This window comes from Eriocheir sinensis, chromosome 53, assembly GCF_024679095.1.
Source record: "Eriocheir sinensis breed Jianghai 21 chromosome 53, ASM2467909v1, whole genome shotgun sequence".
NCBI classification, from domain to species: Eukaryota; Metazoa; Arthropoda; class Malacostraca; order Decapoda; family Varunidae; genus Eriocheir; species Eriocheir sinensis.
Window position 1 is genome coordinate 4,023,632 of NC_066561.1, and position 22,326 is coordinate 4,045,957.

Sequence of the window (22,326 nt, forward strand, 5' to 3'; positions counted from 1 at the left end):
AGAAGAAAATGGAAAGTGGAGTAGAAGGCAAAGAAGAAAAGGGGAAAGAAGAAAATGGAAAGTGGAGCAGAAGGCAAAGAAGAAAGGGAGAAGGAAGGAAAGAAGAAAACGGAAAGAGGAGTAGAAGACAAAGAAGAAAAGGGGAAAGAAGAAAATGGAAAGTGGAGTAGAAGGCAAAGAAGAAAGGGAGAAAGAGAAGTAGAAGACAAAGAAGAAAAGGTGAAAGAAGAAAATGGAAAGTGGAGTAGAAGACAAAGAAAAAAAGGGGAAAGAAGAAAACGGAAAGTGGAGCAGAAGACAATAAAACCGAGAAAGTAAGTTAGTAAGAGAAAACTAAATGCAGACCATGACAGTGTGTATTAGAGGAAGAGAGCGTGGTTTATATTGTTTGGTGGTGGGCACTGGTTGATATCATAAGGCACTTTCCGTTCTCACATCAGCTACTTCTAAAGGCCAAAGAGTGGGTCAGTCGGGTTCTAATGAGTGTTTCTTTAGGTTCACGGCACAGAGGAAGGGTCACACTACCACCAGGGCCATAAAACTACTCCTGGAAATGCCCCAAACTCCTACGAAGGCCTTGTCAAATGAGCGTTTCCTTAGGTTCACCGTACAGAGGAAGGGTCAAACTACCACCAGGGTCATAAAACTACTCCTGGAAATGCCCCAAACTCCTACGAAAGCCTTGTCAAATGAGCGTTTCCTTAGGTTCACCGTACAGAGGAAGGGTCACACTACCACCAGGGTCATAAAACTACTCCTGGAAATGCCCCAAACTCCTACGAAAGCCTTGTCAAATGTGTGCACTTGGGCGACGAAATGATTAGTAATACGACCCACTAGGTTCACGGCACAGAAGAAGGGTCAAACTACCACCAGGGCCATAAAACTACTCCTGGAAATGCCCAAAACTCCTACGAAAGCCTTGTCAAATATGTGTTCTTGGGCGACGAAATGTTTAGTGTTACGACCCACTAGGTTCATGGCACAGAAGAAGGGTCACACTACCACCAGGGCCATAAAACTACTCCTGGAAATGCCCAAAACTCCTATGAAAGCCTTGTCAAATATGTGTTCTTGGGCGACGAAATGTTTAGTAATATGACCCACCAGGTTCACGGCACAGAAGAAGGGTCAAACTACCACCAGGGCCATAAAACTACTGGAAATGCCCAAAACTCCTACGAAAGCCTTGTCAAACATGTGTTCTTGGGCGACGAAATGATTAGTACTACGACCCACCAGGTTCACGGCACAGAAGGAGGGTCACACTACCACCAGGGCCATAAAACTACTCCTGGAAATGCCCAAAACTCCTACGAAAGCCTTGTCAAATATGTGTTCTTGGGCGACGAAATGTTTAGTGATACGACCCACTGTGTTAAGAGACTAATTAAGGAGTGTTGATAGAAAAAATAGAAAAAAATACCCTTACCAAAGAAAACAATATCCTTCAGTGATATAAATAAAGGAAAATCTATATAATGTGCTATTTTTGGTAGTGGGCCTGTTATTTTTTTTTTTTTACTTTTTACTTTTTTACTTTTACTCTGATATAAGACATGTTTTTATCAAGGAGTGGTTGATAGAAAAGCATGGAAATTATATGTACCAAAGAAGAAAGAAAAAATACTTCTATAATATTTAATAAAGTAAAGTTCAATTGTTACTTTTTTTTACTTTTTTACTTTACGTTTTCTTCTTTTTTTACTTTTACTCAGATATTAGACATGTTTTATCAAAGTGCAGTTAATAGAAAAGCATGGAAATTATATTATACCAAAGAAGAAAGAATTACATGTTTTATCAAAGTGCAGTTAATAGAAAAGCATGGAAATTATATTATACCAAAGAAGAAAGAAAAAAATACTTCTATAATATATTTAATAAAGTTCAATTGTGTCGCTCCCTGCTGAGGTGAGGTAAGCAACACACACAAGAAAACGAGAAAATTGCGATTGAAGTTTGGTGTTTCCGCAGTTTTCCGAGGCGTGTGTATTAAAACAATGACCATAATGACACACCTTTTAATATTAGTCTGAAAACTTGCCCCAGAACGCCTTAATAGTTGGTCGATGGGAGGCATGGTGATATCTGAAAACTGACCCTCATGTCGCTTACCTCACTTCAGCAGGGGGCAGCACAATTGACATGCTTTTGCTTGGTGGTGACCCTGTTGCAAGACTTATATTAACCCGGTAGCAGCGGGGATCATGTTTCTTAATGTTCCCCCTAACCGAAAAAAATGAGAAAAATCATCACTCACACAAACCATTTCATACCTAATATATATCAAAGCATTTGTGATCAGTTTATGCATCATCTATTTTTTGGGGTTTATATCATGGCACAAATTTGAACCCGTCGCTGCTACACGGTAAAGCCACAAATTTGGCCCGTCGCTGCTACATGGTAAAGCCACAAATTTGTCCCGTCGCTGCTACACGGTAAAGCCACAAATTTGGCCCGTCGCTGCTACACGGTAAAGCCACAAATTTGGCCCGTCGCTGCTACACGGTAAAGCCACAAATTTGGCCCGTCGCTGCTACACGGTAAAGCCACAAATTTGGCCTGTCGCTGCTACATGGTAAAGCCACAAATTTGGCCCGTCGCTGCTACACAGTAAAGCCACAAATTTGGCCCGTCGCTGCTACACGGTAAAACCACAAATTTGGCCCGTCGCTGCTACACGGTAAAGCCACAAATTTGGCCCGTCGCTGCTACACGGTAAAACCATAAATTTGCCCCGTCGCTGCTACACGGTAAAGCCACAAATTTGGCCCGTCGCTGCTACTGGGTTAAGGAGTGGCTAACAGAAAGTGATGAAAAATATACTCATCAAAGAGGGAAAAAAACATCCTCCTATGATATTAATAAAGGAAAATTTGAATGATGTGTTTTGTTTGTTTGGAATACTGTGATAGCATTTTCTGACCAATTATTGTACTTTCATTATTTTGGGTTATTTCAATGCACCAGCTCAGTTTTTCCGTGTATTTCTTTTACTCCTGTTAACATGCCTTCCTTATATTGACTGTCTGTAGGTGAACCATTTTGGAGTACTGTGATAGTGTATTCTTTCTGATCAATTATTGTACATTCATTATTTTGGCTTATTTCAATGGACCAGCTCAGTTTTCCATGTATTTCTTTTACTCCTGATATGAATACACCAAATATCGAGTGCACACAAGCATACAAACACACCTTCCTTTTGTTGACTGTCTGTAGGTGAAGCGTTGGAATACTGTGATCACTCTTTGCTATCCTCTGTGGCAGCATGTTTAAGGGGAACTGTTCCATTGGTTGATATCTCTCGCATTGAAGAACAAGACTCAGTGGATGTTGAAGTTATTAAGGGGGCAGGGAGTTGGTGGTATCCTCAGTAGGGGTATGTATGTATCTGCAGAAGTGAAGGAAGAAGAAATGGGAAGAGAAGTAGGAGAAAGGAAAATGAATGGAGGTTGGGGTGAGTAGAGTTGTCCTTACCAGCCCCTCAACAGCACTGATTGAAATATATGTGGAATAAGAACTGAAATATAGCCAGGCAGTTAAGTTGGCCCATTTGCACTCCATAGAAAAGGGTTACCTATGGCTTTTCTTTCATGCACTAGAGGTTGTCAAATTGTTGTTCTGTGTGGAGTCAGGCAGAGTAGGACGTTGCGCTCCATAAGTAAAGGCGACATGAGACTTTCCTTAGTATTAACAGATTATTGTTCTGTGTGGAGTCAGGCAGAGTAGGATGTTGCGCTCCATAAGTAAAGGCGACATGAGACTTTCCTTAGTATTAACAGATTGTTGTTGTGTGTGGAGTCAGGCAGAGTAGGACGTTGCTCTCCATAAGTAAAGGCGACATGAGACTTTCCTTAGTATTAACAGATTATTGTTCTGTGTGGAGTCAGGCAGAGTAGTACGTTGCTCTCCATAAGTAAAGGCGACATGAGACTTTCCTTAGTATTAACAGATTGTTGTTCCATGTGGAGTCAGGCAGAGTAGGACGTTGCTCTCCATAAGTAAAGGAGACATGAGACTTTCCTTAGTATTAACAGATTATTGTTCTGTGTGGAGTCAGGCAGAGTAGGACGTTGCTCTCCATAAGTAAAGGCGACATGAGACTTTCCTTAGTATTAACAGATTATTGTTCTGTGTGGAGTCAGGCAGAGTTGGACGTTTGCTCTCCATAAGTAAAGGTGACATGAGACTTTCCTTAGTATTAACAGATTATTGTTCTGTGTGGAGTCAGGCAGAGTAGTACGTTGCTCTCCATAAGTAAAGGCGACATGAGACTTTCCGCTCGTTAGCATAAGTTGAAAAAAATGCGTCCGTCAACATAAGTATATAAAAATAAAAAAAATACACCTGTGAGTATAAGATGAAAAAAAAAGCTGTCACAGTGTTGCCCATGGTGCTGTGTGGGGGGGGGGGGAATTATCTAGCTCCACATTGATTGATTGATAAGTTTATTGTTGATTTTTCACGATAAAGGAAAAAGGGAGGGGCATGCCATCCCTTCCCCTTAGCTGCACATGAGACTGAGCTGGGGTTTATATTGTAACAAGTTGAATGACTACACTTTATTCATTCACATTTATTACATTTATTTATTTATTTATTATTTTTTTTGTTGTAATTGTAACTCCAACCTGAAGGAATAGGAGTGGGGCTTGATAGTGCTCAGGGGTCTATTGTGGATTCAAAGTCTATTTATTTATATATTTAACTTTATTTATTTATCTATTTTTATTTTATTATTTTTGTTGTTGTTGTTTATTTGTTCTATAGTGAAATATGCCACATGATGGGTTGTGTGTTGTGTATGACCCACAGAAATGCAATAAATTAAGTATGAGAAAATATTAATTGAAAACATGGAAGGAAAAATGGAAAAGGGTGTTAGTCTCTGCAACTAAAATCATATGGGCTGGGTTTGGTGCTCGACTGTGTGTGGTTAGGTCCATAAATGTTATAGGACAACTTAACCACATGAAAGAGAACAGTTTAATCCCTTTCTGTATAATAATTTCACTATTTTCTTTGCTTTTTTTGTGTGTAGTCTCATTCTCTATTAGCAAAGAAATCCACCAAGTAAAGTAACTAATACCAATCTATTTTGTTATTTTTTTACACTTTTGCTCTTGTCTTTTTATTTATTTATTTATTTATTTATTTTTTACGTCTACGCGTATAGTGCCAGTAGTCTTGCTTGAGGGGTCTGGATGGTAGTCGGCCCCAGCCCATATTGGCGCAGGCAAGTGTTGTTTGAGTCACTGTAAAAAATAATTGTCAAGGGTTATATATAGGAATCAATTTTTATTCTTGCATCTGACGACTGGCCTGGCCCTCATATGTGGTGACAGGGCTACAAATTAAGCGCAACATAATTCAAGCTGTCTACGCATAATTCTACACTGGATATTCAGCAAGGTTACTGTACACTATATATACTTAACACGGTAGCAGCAGGGATCATGTTTCTTAATGGTCCCTCTAAGCGAGAAAAATGAGAAAAAATCACCCCTCACACAAACCATTTCAATAATATATATCAAAGCATTTGTGATCAGATTATGTATCATCTATTTGGGGGGTTTTATATCATGGCACAAATTTGGCCCGTCGCTGCTACACGGTAAAGCCACAAATTTGGCCCGTCGCTGCTACACGGTAAAGCCACAAATTTGGCCCGTCGCTGCTACACGGTAAAGCCACAAATTTGGCCCGTCGCTGCTACTGGGTTAAGTTGTTTTTATACCCGAGGAAATGTAACTTGGTGCGACTGAGCGAGTTACCAAGAACTTTTATACTATATTCGTGATGTATTTGTATACCATTACCTACTACTCTATCTTTGTTGGTGAAAGTAAAGTGTATTGATATGTGTGGGTGTCTCTCTAACATACACGAACACCATTAAAGAACAAGAATGGATGGCGCCACTATAAACTTGCCTGCGTGTGCCATGACGGGATTGGGCCAAACTCCAGAAGAAAGCCTACTTGTCCTGTAGACCATAACGTAAAAAATAATAAATAAATAAATAAAAGGTAGGTGTTTTATACTTTTGAAGATGCAGTTTTCCCACAAGAACAGATGATGGAGAGCTTGACCAGATTCACCTACGTGGATCAAATCATCAAAGGAATGGGTTTGTTTAATTTAAGGTTGTAAGATAATTTGCTGCACGACTGCCGTACATCTTACATAGGTATTATGAGAAAAGTTAAGTACTGCAAATGACATACGCGATTGTTCTGCGATTTTATTTTATTTTTTCAACTTGATGCTGATCGACGGGCGCATTTTTTTATAGTTTTTTATCAGTATTAATATTACTTTCACCTTTTCGTAATGTCCCTTGCACAAGATATTTCGAATTATATACTTAGCAAGGTCGTACGAATTCAAAAGTACGGTAGAGGAAGGCCATCACATTCTGTACTGCCTGGGGGTTGGGATGGCATGCTCCTCCCTTCTCCTTTGTTGTTTTACTTGCAACAATAAACTATCAATCAATCAATCACACGTATTTACGCATGTTCGGTCGCACGCTTTTCTGAGCCTCTCGCTTATGCGGCTTAATTATCTCGCTTCATCATTTAGGGCCGCTTTCACAGTTCGACATGATGGATTGCTAAGCCTCCAGACCAACACCAAAGACTTCGAAAATTCCTTGTATAATGTCTTGTGTCCATATTCAAGTTAAAAAAATGTCACGTGAGTCTAAGTGTACGTTAAATGCGACTTAAGTTTGTTTGGGAGATTTATCTGAAGAGAATATCGTTGGCGCAAGACTGACCACGCCATGATGTTTTAATGTGACTTGTTGGAAGGTTTATTTGAGCAGAATATGATATGTTGGCGCAAGACTAAACCCACCACGATATTAAGTGCCACAGGAGTCCAGCTATGTTAGATATGGCTTGTTTTGAAGGTTTATTTGAACAGACTATTATATATTAGCGCAAGACTGACCACGCTGTTATGCTGTTCAGTCACGTGTAAGGAGTCTGCTGGAATCATATGGGTGTCGTAAGTAGGAGTCCGTTGTCTGTGTGCTAATTCTATATCGTAACGTAAACACTGATATCAGCTGAAGGTGGTCACTCTTAATCACCATTGCCTAATCTCTCCCTGGCTACTGTTCTGTGTCTGCCAATTACTGTTTCCTGCCACATATGCCTGCTTATCAGTTAGTGCTATTTTAGGAAGAAATATAGGTCGGTATTAGACACTTTCGCTACTATATGCACATCGATCAGCTATTTCTAGAGGCCAAAGAGGGGGTTTGTTGGGTTCTAATGAGTGTTTTCTTAGGTTCATGGTACAGAAGAAGGGTCAGTCTACCACCAGGGTCATAAAACTACTCCTGGAAATGCCTACAACTCCTATGAAAACCTTGTCAAATGTGTGTTCTTGGGCGGCGAAATGTCTTAGAATTACGACTCATAAGGTTGCCATATCATTGCAACAGAAGAAGAAGATAGAAGAAGAAAGAAGAAAGCAGAGGAAAATTAGATTAAACCGTGACTGAAAAAAAGTAAATATGAAAAATCTGAACGAAATAATTGACACAGCAGTTAGTATTTTTAATAGCATGATATAAGAATGAACACGAGCATTATACAGATTGAATATAATGGAAATCAATGTGTTATGAGACGTACGTAGCTAAGCATGCAGAAAGAACAATTAATATATACCTACAATACCACAGAAAAAGTATATATGCAGCCATGTATGCCTATATAAATAAATGTACCATCCTTTTTAATACCAATTTATAGTGAGAATGCGCGGTTAATTTAATAAACTTAATTGTCACTCCATGAGGTGAAAGATAAGCCCTATCGTACGCTCTCTCTCTCTCTCTCTCTCTCTCTCTCTCTCTCTCTCTCTCTCTCTCTCTCTCTCTGCGGTGGTGATGATGTGTCCCCTGAAAACACTGGCCTGAATTCCAATGTGTGTGTGTGTGTGTGTGTGTGTGTGTGTGTGTGACGGGAAGGAAAGTGGAAGCTAAAGCCGTGACGAGGTCTGTGTGTGTGTGTGTGTGTGTGTGTGTGTGTGTGTTACTGTACGTTAAGCTCCAAATACACACAAGTAACAACTAAAAAAGAATGCACATGTGTTAGTCTTACCTGTGTGTGTGTGTGTGTGTGTGTGTGTGTGTGTGTGTATTCATCAGAGACAATCAGTCCACCACAATCATTGCCTGGGGCGGGAATTAAGGTGATATTGTGTAGAAATGTGAACGTAGTAACCACACACACACACACACACACACACACACACACACACACATCTATAGCTTTCTCTTCTTTCCTTCCTCTCTTCTCTCTCTCACTTCTTTTATTTTCCCTTCCATCACCTCATCTGTCCTCATCTTATTCTTCTCTCCTCTATAATAGCCCAATAAAGTCCAAATGAGTTGATATATACCACCTTTCGAATTGGTAATATATCGTAAGTTAGATAAGGGTGAACTGGGATGGTAAACAAACAATGGAATGGATAAGGGAGTTTAATTATAGGTTATGTGAGCTACCCCTAAAATTACGGTACACTAAAGCATTCACACCCCTTGGTCTTCTATATATCTCCCTTACCGTACCTTCACCTACATATGCCGAGTCTACGCAAATTAAGACAGAAATAGTTGATGAAACCGAAAAGTAATGTTATTCATGTACAGCTACTTCTGTTTTATCATCATCTATAAATATCAATGCTTTCCTTTCCTCTTTCTGAAAATGCGGTACACTTGGGCATATTTAGTTGTCCCACCCACACCTGTTTAGGCCAGAAATCACCGCCCACCTTTCTTATTTATGCATACATTAGCCGAATACAGTTAAATATAAGTAAAAACACCATAATACGATATCTTAAGGCTCCAAGTGTGTCTGTCTGTCTTCCTCTGTGTTACTTGACTTTTTTTTCCTCTAAAAACAATGTACTGGGGCCGCATTGTTTCGTATGAGTCACCCACACAGAAGAAAAACAAAAACCTAACCCACTGCTGTTTCTGCGAAGTCATCCACGCGAACCGCCGAAGAGGAAGAGAATTTTGGGGTATATAATATTTTTGAAGACGTGAGGAAATGAAGGAACCGGGGAAAGGGAGAGAATGGGAAGATAGATAATGGGGTGATAGATTGACAGGTGATAGATTAACAGGTATAGCCATTACGAGAGGGTTGCAATATCAGCTGATTAAGTGGCAATAATTGACAAAGACGTTATCGACTATTGGTAATCGATTTAGAGTGAAAATAGTAGAAAATTAAGGGCATACGATAGCTACTCGTGGCCTCGGTGCTCATCTTCGTTGCATTGAGCCTTGAACTTGTGATAGTGGAAAAAAAGATCAAAATTATTATTATTATTAGTTATTATTATTTGCTATGGTTCAGGGATGCGTTACTCCTCCTTAGGCCTCCATGACAAGGTAATATCTGGTTAAAAACGGGAATGAAGCTAAAAATAGACTCCTAAATTAATCTGAGGTAAAAATATCGGCTTGAGAATCTCTTGGGAAACGCCCTCCTCAAGTAACTCGTTCTGCCGCGTTCTCTATCAGCATGGGGGTTCGGGCTCGCTAATAAGTCTGTCTGTGTGGTGGCCTGGCGTGCGTGAGTGGAGGACAAGAGGAAAGTGACAGGGGAGTGACAGAGTGACATTGGAGGGCCTATGTGTGTTGCTGCAGACGACGCGACCGCCCGCCACCGCCATCTGTTGCCGTCTGCTGCTGTTGTATTCCTCCGCCGTGGGTTTAGGGAAAAAATATATTAAATCCATCACTAACTAACAATACTTCCATCATATAAATCAGACAGTAACTAGTAGTGGATTTTTTTTAGTGACATAGAGGAGTGCTAGGGTTGAGAAAAGCCTTTGATAGCTGTCATGCTCAGAAGGAAAACTATGCGGAAATCACCACTTTACTAAAATTATTTCACCGGATAAATTAGACTGAAAATTATTGTGGACTTTTAGTGGAAATTTTACGAGGAAACCTGTAATGAGGAAAACCAATTTTGATGGTTGTATTCCTCCGCCGAGTGTATGGAACAAAAAACAAATCACTCCTAACTAACAAAACCTCACTAGATAGATCCATGACAAGTTATAGTGAGGGATTTTTCATTATATAGTAGTGAAGAGACAATAGCGAAAACCATTTGATGGCTGTATTCCTCCGCCGAGTGCATGGAGGAAAAAACAAATCACGCCTAACTAACAGAAATCACACAGATAGATTCATGACAAGTTGGTGAGGGGATTTTTTATTAGTGGTGAAGAGGGATAGAGAAAAGCTTTTGTGGTGAGAGGATCCGAGGCACTAGTTTGCGCAGAGGCGGAGCAGCGGTCGTGACATCAAGGGAGTCGCCGGCGGCCAGACCTCACAGCTTTCCGTCTTCAACAGCAAAATTTCGCCACCATGGACGAGGAATACGACTGCATTGTCCTCGGTACCGGCCTGAAGGTGAGCCGCACGAGAATTCACCAAAAGACTCACGAGGAAAAACGTTTGGGGCTGAAAATTTGGCTTCGATCGCTGCCTGGCATGGAAGCTTGACATTTCACAGCCAGGGAGTCTTGTTGTGGGATCTTACGTGGAGTATTCAATGTCTTACGTGTTATTTGGGTCCAGAGGAAGATTTTGTCCATGGCTTTTCACTGGGGTATTGAATTAAAGGATCTCGTGTTCTTTGATCAGCTGACGTCTCCACCCTCTTCTTACACGCCCATTGTGCCACCTCGATGCTTCTTGCTGTCTTACGTGTTATTTGGGTCCAGGGGAAGATTTTGTCCACGGCTTTTCATTGGGGTTGTGATTATAGCATCTGGTAGTTTTTGATCAGCTGACGTCTTCACCCCTCGTGGTAATGCCCATCGTAAAATACCTTTTCACTCATTTTCCTATGTATTATTTAGGCCCAAGGAAACATTTTAACCCTGGGATTTCAACAGGGTGGTGAATTATGGCATCTGGTAGTTTTTAATCAGCAGACGTCTCCACCCCTCGTGTTACATGCCCATCGTAAAATCATACCTTGTCACACACTGTCCCATGTATTATTTAGGCCCAAGGAAACATTTTAACTCTGGGATTTCAACAGGGTGGTGAATTATGGCATCTGGTAGTTTTTAATCAGCAGACGTCTCCACCCCTCGTGTTACATGCCCATCGTAAAATCATACCTTGTCACATGCTGTCCCATGTATTATTTAGGCCCAAGGAAACATTTTAACCCTGGGATTTCAACAGGGTAGTGAATTATGGCATCTGGTAGTTTTTAATCAGCTGACGTCTCCACCCCTCGTGTTACATGCCCATTGTAAAATCATACCCTGTCACTCACTGTCCCTTGTATTATTTCAGTCCAAGGCAATGTTTTATCATGAGCAAGTCTACTGGACAATGAATTTAAGCATCTTGAATTCTTAGATCAGCCAACATCTCCACCCTTCTTGGTACATGCCCATCGTAAAATCATACCGTTTTCACTCACTGTCCCATGTATAATTTAAGCTCAGGGAAAGGTTTTGTCCATAGCAAGTCAATGGGGCAGTGGATTTAAGCATCTTGTGTAGTTTTTGATCAGCTGACATCTCCACCCTCTTGTTACACGCCCATTAGAACATCACTTGTCTTCTTACTCATTGTCTTATGTGTTATTTCAGCCCAGAGAAAGGTTTTGTCCATGGCATTTCAACAGGGTAGTGAATTTAAGCATCTTGTATTCTTAGATCAGCTGACAACTCTACCCTCTTGTTACACGCCCATTAGAACATCTCTTGTCTTCATACTTACTATCTTATGTGTTATTTCAGCCCAGAGAAAGGTTTTGTCCATGGCATTTCAACAGGGTAGTGAATTTAAGCATCTTGTATTCTTAGATCAGCTGACAACTCCACCCTCTTGTTACACGCCCATTAGAATATCACTTGTCTTCTTACTCATTGTCTTGTGTGTTATTTCAGACCAGAGAAAGGTTTTGTCCATGGCATTTCAACAGGGTAGTGAATTTAAGCATCTTGTATTCTTAGATCAGCTGGCAACTCCACCCTCTTGTTACACGCCCATTAGAACATCTCTTGTCTTCATACTTACTGTCTTATGTGTTATTTCAGCCAAGGGAAAGGTTTTGTCCATGACATTTCAACAGGGTAGTGAATTTCAGCATCTTGTATTCTTAGATCAGCTGACAACTCCACCCTCTTGTTACATGCCCATTAGAACATCACTTGTCTTCATACTCACTGTCTTATGTGTTATTTCAGCCCAGAGAAAGGTTTTGTCCATGGCATTTCAACAGGGTAGTGAATTTAAGCATCTTGTATTCTTAGATCAGCTGACATCTCCATCTGTTACACGGCCATATAACATCGCTCGTCTCTTTACTCATTGTCTCACGCATTGTTTTTACTCTCAGAAAGTTTTTTTCCATAGAATGTCAATGGAGAAGGTAGCAAAGCAGGGATAGGTGAATAAAAGTATTTCATTGTTTAGATCAGCTGACATCTCTATCCCTCTCACACCCTTTGCAGTGTCATTGCTTTTTACTCACACTTTATCTAAACTCTAGGTAGCATTTAAGCCCTAGCATGTTAGCAAGATGGATACATATATAACAAAAGCAATCTGTAGTTTTGGATCAGCTATTGTTTCCACCCTTCTCTCACACATCCATTGTAATATCGTATCTCTCTTACCTGTGGCTAGGAAGTGATTGGCCAGGTGTGAGTTTTTGTGGCCATGAGGGCAGGGCAGGTAGGGTAGCAGGTGGGCAGCAGGTGTTCTGAGCTCCAGGTGTAGTGGTCCTTTGCCAAGAGGTAACTGGGTACAGGGTATGAGGTGTGTTCCATGTTAGTGTTGATTTTTTTGTGTTTTTTTTGTGTGTTGTCGATGTTGTTTGTCTTCACTGTTGTTATAGAGGGTTGTGTAAGGCTTGAGTTGTGGTCTCAGGTGTGTGATTATTATGATTATAGGCTTAAACTGGTTCAAATAGGGGACAGGTGTGGAAGGTGTGTGTGCCATAAGTGTTAATTTATATTTGTGTAGGCTTGTGTTGTGTTGGTTCAGATGTGTTTAGAAGGGTTATTAAAGGGTTTTACTGTGGTCTTTGGCATATGGGTAGGTTAATTATAGGTGTGAATTGAAGTGATAGTCATTTTAATTTGTTACTATGCTCCAGGTAGTTAGGTAGTGATGGAAATTGATGGTTCATATTTCCTGTTCATGAGTCATTGATTAAACACACACACACACACACACACACACACACACACACACACACACACACACACACACACACACACACACAGTCCATTGATTATTCATATTAGTCATATGTGATAAAATTGTCTTCCCTGTAAAGCCAAGCTTGCCACTTATTTTCTATTCCTCAAGGACAACCATGTATCAGATAAAGTATTTTGACAGCTTTCCCAGGATGAAGAAAGTTGGCAAGGGAAATAGAGGTTCAGAAATAAGTGGTATGTTTATGGGTTCTAATGAGTTAATATATATAACCTGATTAAAAAGATTTAGGTAAAATACTATACTTTTTCACCAGCCACTGCAGGATAAAGGTATTTCTGAACACCCTCCTTTGATCAGGTGTTTGTGTACTCCCTCCTATTCCATCAGTGGTCAATTATTCAACATTATTCAACTGACTTTATTATCATGCAGCACATAGTTCTTGTAGTGGTGGTAGACTGCACGCTGAAGTGGCAGTGATTCAATTTTCATCTCTAGCTGGTTCTCAATCACCCCTTTTTTTCCCTGCTGTTCATAGGTAGCCACTCCTCCTCAAGTGGTCTGGCTGTTATCAGTTCACCATAACCTAACCGAGCCTATCACATGATATAATAACTCAGTCTAGCCTTTCATAAGATGCCTAAACAACCTCATCACTACACCTAATGTTATTTATCCAGCTTAGTATTGCCCGGCCTAACCTATCCTACTGATATCAAACTGGAATATCTGGAATACTATGAGGCCCACCTATGTTATCATAGCAACAAAGGACAAAAAAGGGAGGCATGGCCACCTGTTATTGTCCAATGAACCAGAGTATTGTTTGAATTTATTAATGATTTCTGGGTACCCAAGGAAGATAAACCACAGTAACCCAGATATCATGCGTGCTCTGTGTTTAGGGGTAATTCATTCTTACCCATCACAGATTCAATGGCCAGTGAGATTGAGATGAGTGCTGAGGCAGTGCACATCTATAGTGTATGCCCCATCTTTACCTTTAACTTTATCTTGATTCCAGTTCAGTTGTCAGCACACAAGGATATAAGCTTCTGATCCAACACAGTTGTTTATCCAGGGAATGGCATGTCAATAAAAAAATGGGATAGTTTCCTATATGTACTATAGTCGGTTCACCCAAGTGTGAGGTGTGCAACTTTGTGTGCTGGCAAGTTGCTGTCACGCAGTGTCTGATTGCGTGGATAATGTATGATAGCCTACGCAAGGTAAACTCATCATTAGCAATAATATGCAGGCAACAAAAACAAACAAACATCAGTTATAATTGATTTGAGTTAAAAATAAATGGCATTGTTGCAAGCTGCTGTTCTGTTAATATAAAGCCTGCTAATTTTTCTCGGTGGCAGACAGCTTTAGGCTGTTTAATAATTATTTTCAACGATCTTGTAAATTAACAAAACAGCTGTTTGCAACAGTACTAATGATTTTCAACTCAGCATCGACTATAAATGACAGTATTTGTTGTGTTGCCAGCACAGTGTTGATAGTGATGACTTTTGTGTGCATAGGCTATCATGCACAAAATCGGACACACTGTGTGACAGTAGGTTGCCAGCGCACGATAATGCACACCTCAGACTTGGGTGAACTGACTATAGTACTCAGGGGAAGAATTTGATTAATGCTTAGGTGTACTAATATTGAAGTAAAGGTGAAGTTGGGGGCATATGCCATAGCCGAGTGTGGCCTCAGTGCTTTTTTCTGTCCCATTGGCTCTTGAACTTGTTGTGGGGGAGAAAACAACCTCTTAAGGCAAGTGCAGCATATGGGTTTTCTGTTTACCTTCTCCAAGTTTCCCCAAGTACCCATTTATTGATCAGCCCAAAAGAGAGAATTATCAGCTGGGTGACTTGAGCATTGACTGTCCTAGCTTGGGATCGAACCCAGGCCTGTGGATCCATACCTAGGCGTGCAAACCACTTCACCACAGAGGAAATGAGTGATTCTTTTTATGTCAAAAGAGGCATGCTTTGAGTAAAACAAAAGGAAAGTCTGTAACACACCTCTCACAAAAGAGTCCCACAAAAGTTATTGATTTTGGCCTCACTTTCCTCCCGAGAAAGTTCAAGTCACAGGAAGTCATTTGCTGTGTTTAGTCTTGTCTTGTCATCACCACGGTTGACTTGGTAATCCACTGCCCCAACATTGTGCTCCACTCCTGATGTGATTCAGTTGATCAGGGAGGGATTTTTTATTTATTTATTTTTAATTTTTTTTTATGACTTTGCCTATAGCGCCAGTAGGCTTTCTTCAGGGGCCTGGTGGTCGGCCCAAGCCCGTCATGGTGCAGGCAATTTTTATAGTGGCGCCATTTATGCTTGGCTCATGCTGCCCCATGGAACGCATTCTTGATTCACTTGGATGGCTTCTTCTAGAGTCCGGGTTGATGGGTGGTCTTCAGGACAGCATGTAGGCAGTCTTAGGCCACTCGGCGGTGACTGAAAAATCCCAGGTGGTAGCGTGGGGATTCGAACCGACGTCGTCCATATCGTGGTGAATGCGGGGCCTGCACGCTAACCACTCAGCCACCACCTAGTATGTGTAGGACATGGGGATCATCAGGGATTATTTGCAGAAACGGGTTCAGTTTCTTCCTCAGGGGAGAATTATGATAGATTATTAGATATACTAGTATTGAAAAGAGGAATGAGATATAAAATTGGTGTTTTGGTTCAGAGGAAGAATGTGTGTCAGATGTTGATGGATAGATTATTGACTACAGGATATACAGAACTTGATTGACAAAGTATATAGTTATATAAATAGTCCAACATAACAGTAGCTAACATTGAAAACCGTAAAAATATGTACAATATGAACCATAATCAAAAATGCCAATCTACATAGACTTAAGTGAAATGTACAAGTGTTCAAAGGAGAAATGTAATAAGTGCATTGGTGTTCAGGTGTTAACGGAGGAGTGTAAATAAGTGCAAAGGTGTTCAGGAAGGAGTATGATAAGTGGAAAGGTGTTCAGGAGGAAAATAATAAAAAGTTCACAGTATTGTTTTGGGCTTTTGGTGTTCATGGAGGGAAATTTTTACAGTAAGGGAAACAAGCAGCTCAAGGGAGAAAAAAAACATAGCATGTGCATGGGTTCTCAGGTGTTCAAGGAAAGAAATCTCAGGTGTTCAAGGAGGAAAGTCATAGATGCACAGGTGTTCAGTGTTCATGAAGGGAATTATTTGAGTAAAGGAAACAAACGAGGAAAAAGGAAGGTGGAAAAAAAGCTTGCTGTAATAAGTGCATAGGTTCTCAGGTGTTCAAGGAAGGAAAGTAATAGATGCACAGGTGTTCGGTGTTCATGAAGGGAATTTTTTGAGTAAAGGAAACAAACTAGAGCAAAAAAAGATGAAAAAAGCTCCCTGTAATAAGTGCATAGGTGTTCAGATGTTGATGGCAAGGGGGGGGGGGGGGATGATAATTGCACAGGTGTTTTGGTGTTCAAGAAAGGAATATTTTAACCATAAAGAAAACAAAACCGCTCAAGGGCATAAAGAAACAGGAAAAAAAGGCCAGCTGTAATAAGTGTGAAGGTGTTGTGGTATTGATGGGAGGAAAGGAAAAAGTGCACAGGTGTTTTGGTGTTTAGGAAGGGAATATTTTACAGTAAAGGAAACAAACAGCTCAAGGGCAAAAAGAAAGGGGAAAAGAAAAGCTTGCTGTAATATAGAAGTGTATAGGTGTTCAGATATTGATGGGGAGAAAGTACTAAAAAATAAGTGCATAGGTGTTTTGATGTTCAGGAGGATAATTTCTTAACAGTAATGGAAACAATACTGCTCAAGGGCAAAAACAAAGGAAACAAAAAGCCAGTTGTAATAAGTGTGAAGGTGTGATATTCAAGAGGGAAAGTAATAAGCGTACAGGTGTTTTGATGGTCAGGAAGGGAATTTTTTTTAACTTTAATGGAAACAAAACAGCTCAATGGCAAAAAGAAAGGTGGAATAAAAGCTTGCTCTATTAAGTGTATAGGTGTTCAGATGTTGATGGGGGAGAAAGTAAAAGAAAGTAATAAGTGCATAGGTGTTTTGATGTTCAGGAAGGGAATTTTTTTAAACTTTAATGGAAACAAAACAGCTCAAGGGCAAAAAGAAAGGTGGAATAAAAGCTTGCTCTAATAAGTGTACAGGTGTTCAGATGTTGATGGGAGGAAACCAAGAAGTGAATGGGTGTTTTGGCATTCATAGGTTTTTTTTAGAGTAAAGGAAACAAACAGCTCAAGGGCGAAAAGAAAGGTGGGGAAAAAATGTAATAAGTAATAGCTGTCTTGGTGTTGATGGGGGGAAGGTAATACATGCATAAGTGTTCTGATGTTTATTGAGAGACTGTAATAACTAAAAGAAACAAACCGCTCAAGGGCTAAACCAAAGGAGACAACAAAAAGAGCCTGCTGGAATAAGTGCAAAAGCATTGTGGTATTGGTGTTGGTAAAGTAAGAAGTGCAAAGGTGGTCTGGTATTGAGGGAGATAATGTTTTAACAGTAAAGGACAGAAACAGCTCAAGGGCAAAAAAAACAAAAGGTACAAAAAAGCCTGCTGTAAAAAGTTCATAGGTGTTCTGGAGTCGATAGCGGGAAAGTATCAAAAGTTCATAGGTGTTCTGGTGTCGACAGGGGGAAAGTACGGTATCAAAAGTTCATGGGTGTTCTGGTGTCAATAGGGGGAAAGTATCAAAAGTTCATAGGTGTTCTGGAGTCGATAGCGGAAAAGTATCAAAAGTTCATAGGTGTTCTGGAGTCGATAGCAGGAAAGTATCAAAAGTTCATAGGTGTTCTGGAGTCGATAGCAGGAAAGTATCAAAAGTTCATAGGTGTTCTGGAGTCGATAGCGGAAAAGTATCAAAAGTTCATAGGTGTTCTGGAGTCGATAGCAGGAAAGTATCAAAAGTTCATAGGTGTTCTGGAGTCGATAGCAGGAAAGTATCAAAAGTTCATAGGTGTTCTGGAGTCGATAGCAGGAAAGTATCAAAAGTTCATAGGTGTTCTGGAGTCGATAGCAGGAAAGTATCAAAAGTTCATAGGTGTTCTGGTGTCGACAGGGGGAAAGTACGGTATCAAAAGTTCATGGGTGTTCTGGTGTCAATAGGGGGAAAGTATCAAAAGTTCATAGGTGTTCTGGTGGTTATGGAAGGAATTTTTATACAGTAGAGGAAACAAACAACTCAAGGGCAAAAACAACAGGAAAAATAAAACCTAATGTAATAAGTGCATAGGTTTTCAGGTGTTCAAGGGAGTAAAGTGGTAAGTGCATAAGTGTTCTGATGTTCATTGAGGGACTGTAATAAGAAGAAACAAACAGCTCGAGGGTAAAAACAAAGTGTGGTGTTGGTGTGCGTAAAGTAACAAGTGCAAAGGCTGCCTGGTTTTGATGGAGGGAATTTTTTTATAGTAAACGAAGGAAACAGAGAAAGGAAAAAGCCATCATAATAAGTGCATAGTGTCTCTGTAGTGTTCAAGGAAGTATTGCAGGAAATGTTTGGGGTAATCATCTTGGTGTGGAGTGAAGGAAAGTGAGTGTGTGCCCCCTTGTAAGGCTTCTTCGGAGGCAAGGCAATACTTACTTTACTTTTTTAATCAGGAGTTTTGGACAGTGTGAAGAGTGTGAGTATTAATGTGTATGAGTGGTTTTACTTTACTAGTCATGGATAGACACACAGTGACTTGTTTTTTTACTGTACGATTGTGGGATGATTCCAGTTATTTCAGGAGAGCTTTCGGTAACGTTATGTGTGTGTGTGTGTGTGTGTGTGTCAAGACCTGAGGCAAGGAACACACACACTCATTTCCTTGTCTTTGTGGATGTGATAAAAAAAGGAAAGCAAAACACTACACTTACATTCTTAACATAATATAATTTTCCTTTATTGATACCTGTAAGAATCGCACATTATTTCAGGGAACCGACTTTCAGGCTTGAGTTAGATTTATATTATCTCACGCTGCATTACATTATTATAGAAAACACTGGAAGGTTTTGTCACCCAGCATTCTTTCTCTCTCTCTCTCTATCTCACACACACACACACACACACACGTTGGGAAGCCATGTGGGAGTATAGTTTCTTTCTTGTGTGTGCGTTTTGAAAGGGGAAGTAAAAGTAGTGTATGGAAGGGGCTATTAATGGGAGTGTGTGTGTGTGTGTGTGTGTGTGTGTGTGTGTGTGTGTGTGTGTGTGTGTGTGTGTGTGTGTGTGTGTGTTCACCTGAGAAGATCACTACCCACCCCCTCCTCTTTGTGTGTGTGTGTGTGTGTGTGTGTGTTAGTTTTTACCAATGGCTAATAATGGGGTTTTTACTACTGGTGGCATCAGGTTAAGGAGGAAGGCAGGAAGGGGCGGGAGAGGAGTGGCAACAACTTGAGAAGGAGGAGGTGTAGGAGGAGGAGGAAGAGGAGTATTAGGTGGTGTCTGGCAACCTTGAATGAGTCACTGCTGGTGCTGGTGGGGAGTAAGTCATGCATGATCCTGCACATTGTCTGCTGCTTGCTCTCTAGAACACCACACACACGCGCACACACACACACACACACACACACACACACACACACACACACACTTTAGGGTCTCTCTAGAACACCACACACACACACACACACACACACACACACACACACACACACACACACACACACACACAGAGACACACATACACTTTAGGGTCTCTCTAGAACACATCATGCACACCAGAAAACATATAAACAGAAAACAAAAAAAACAACATGCACACTTTATAAAACAATCAATAAACACATGCAAACACCAGAAAGATAACACACACACACACACACACACACACACACACACACACACACACACCATGGTCTCTAGAAATCACATCAACAGGAAAGGAGAGAAAGAAAAGACATAAAACTTCCACACTTCATAAAGCACAACCAGTAAACTCATTCACATACCACATGCACACACCAGAAAGACACCCCCCCCCCCCCCCACACACACACACATGAGGTTCTATAAAAAACACACAAGTACATTGACCTGGGGATTGGCTTAGACAGGAAAGTGATCAAGTCCAAAACCATTTATGAATTTAGAGCAAAGTTTGTCTGATCGAAACCCAAAAAACGCGACCCCACCAGTGTTTCCTATTTCCTGTATATCACAACTAGGCTGGTAAACACACACACACACACACACACACACACAAGAAAAAAAAAGGCGAGTATTGGATGGTAATATATGCACACAAGTTGAATGTTTTGTATCATCGTAAAAATTAGTTACTGAATACTGAACATGATATACTTGAGTTATTCTTTTATATATACAAAAAATAAGAGTTCCAAAGCCTCCCCCTGCAACATGAACCCACAACCGCCCCCCCTCCCTCCCATACACCCCATACGCCACATCTCACTTGCCTTACATCTCCCGGAACCGTAATAAACACATGATGCAATATGTCACGATTCCGGGAGGCTTGCTTGAGGAATGTTAGTTAATGCAAGGGCTGAATTGATCCGTGCTGCAAAGGTCATTGGCCTTTCTGCTGGTGATGTCCGGTTGTGCTGAACTGTGCTGACTCGTAAAAGGGTGAATCTTGTAATGGTGTTGGGTGTTCCGTAGCAATAGTAGTCAGAATTAGGCATCATAGGGGTCCATTAATATTGCTTTCCTGATAATGTGCTTGTGGTAACCTCATTTTCATCTCAACTTTTTTTTTTTTTTTTTTTTTTTTTTTTTTTTTTTCCAGCTAAAGAAACAGCTCAAGGGCAACAACACAAAAAAAAAAAGACCGCTAAAAACACATAATTTATCCTCCTGTCAGGCATCGTCTTCCACTGCCTCTGCTTCCTTCTCTTCCTTGAGTTAATAGGTCAGTCTTCACCTTTCCCCTCCTCTTTTTCCTTCTCCCCCGTTGTTTTTTCTTTTTTCCTCTCTTCTTCCTCCTCCTGCAGATTAACACCACTTTCCCTCTTAGGCAGGACAGAGTAGTGGGAGGTGTGTGTGGGGGTGGGGGGGGCAGTGATATCAGGTTGATCAGCATTGTGCATTGATACACTGTTCTTCTTATTATCTTTTGACAACATTTTTATGGCCATATTTTAATGTTTCATCCTATTTACAAGAATCATTTAAGTCGCATTGTCATTACTCTTGATACTGTTTTAACCCAGTAGCTGCGGGGATCATGTTTCTTAAAGGCCCCTCTAAGCGAGAAAAATGAGAAAAAAATCATGACCCACACAAACCATTTCATAATATATATCAATGTATTTGTGATCAGTTTATGCATCATATTTTTTGGGGTTTATATCATGGGAAAAAGTTGGCCCGTCACTGGTACACGGTAAAGCCACAAATTTGGTCTGTCGCTGCTACTAGGTTAACATCTTATCCTATTTGCCAGCATCATCCAGTGCCATTGTTATTAATTCGATACGGTTTTAACATATTTCATCCTATTTTCAAGAGCCGTTAAGCTACATTGTTGTCTGTATAGTATTATTGAATGTTGTTTTGTGAATATGGCTGTGTTATGACTCATGAGATCCACTTAAATTAATTGTCCCACTTCATCCCTTCGCTAAAGCATTTACTATCATATTAACCACTAACCATTCAGCAATACAGTCATCCCTCAAATAGTACAGTTTCCAATAGTTCGTTTTTGGTTTTATGTGGATTTTCTAAGAAGATTTTTAAGGATTTTTAAATATCCCAATGAGCAGAAAATTTAAAAATACGAAAAGATCTTTTATGACAATCCATATAAAACCGAAACCGAACTATTGGAAACTGTACTATTTGAGGAATGACTGTATTGATTTTCGCAGAGGGAGGCTTTGGTCGGTTCTATAAGACACTTTGCTTCTCACATCAGCTATTTCTAAAGGTCAAAGAGGGGATCAATTGGGTTGTAATGAATGTTTCTTTAAGTTCATGGTTCAGAGGAAGGATCAGACCGCCACCAGGGTCATAAAACTACTCCTGAAAATGCCCAAAACTCCTGCGAAAGCCTTGTCAAATATGTGAACTTTGGCGACGAAATGTTTAGTCATACAGCCCTTTATCT

General features: G+C 40.4%; 1 protein-coding gene across 1 annotated transcript in view; it reads left to right on the forward strand.

The window, feature by feature from the left end:
• The first annotated feature begins 10,314 nt into the window (after positions 1 to 10,314).
• Positions 10,315 to 22,326, forward strand: part of LOC126983212 (rab GDP dissociation inhibitor beta-like) — a 29,563-nt gene continuing 17,551 nt past the window's right edge. The window contains exon 1 of the mRNA XM_050835832.1: positions 10,315 to 10,480. Coding sequence (XP_050691789.1) covers positions 10,436 to 10,480 — 45 coding nt within the window. The 5' untranslated portion in view covers positions 10,315 to 10,435. The remainder of the gene's footprint in view (positions 10,481 to 22,326) is intronic.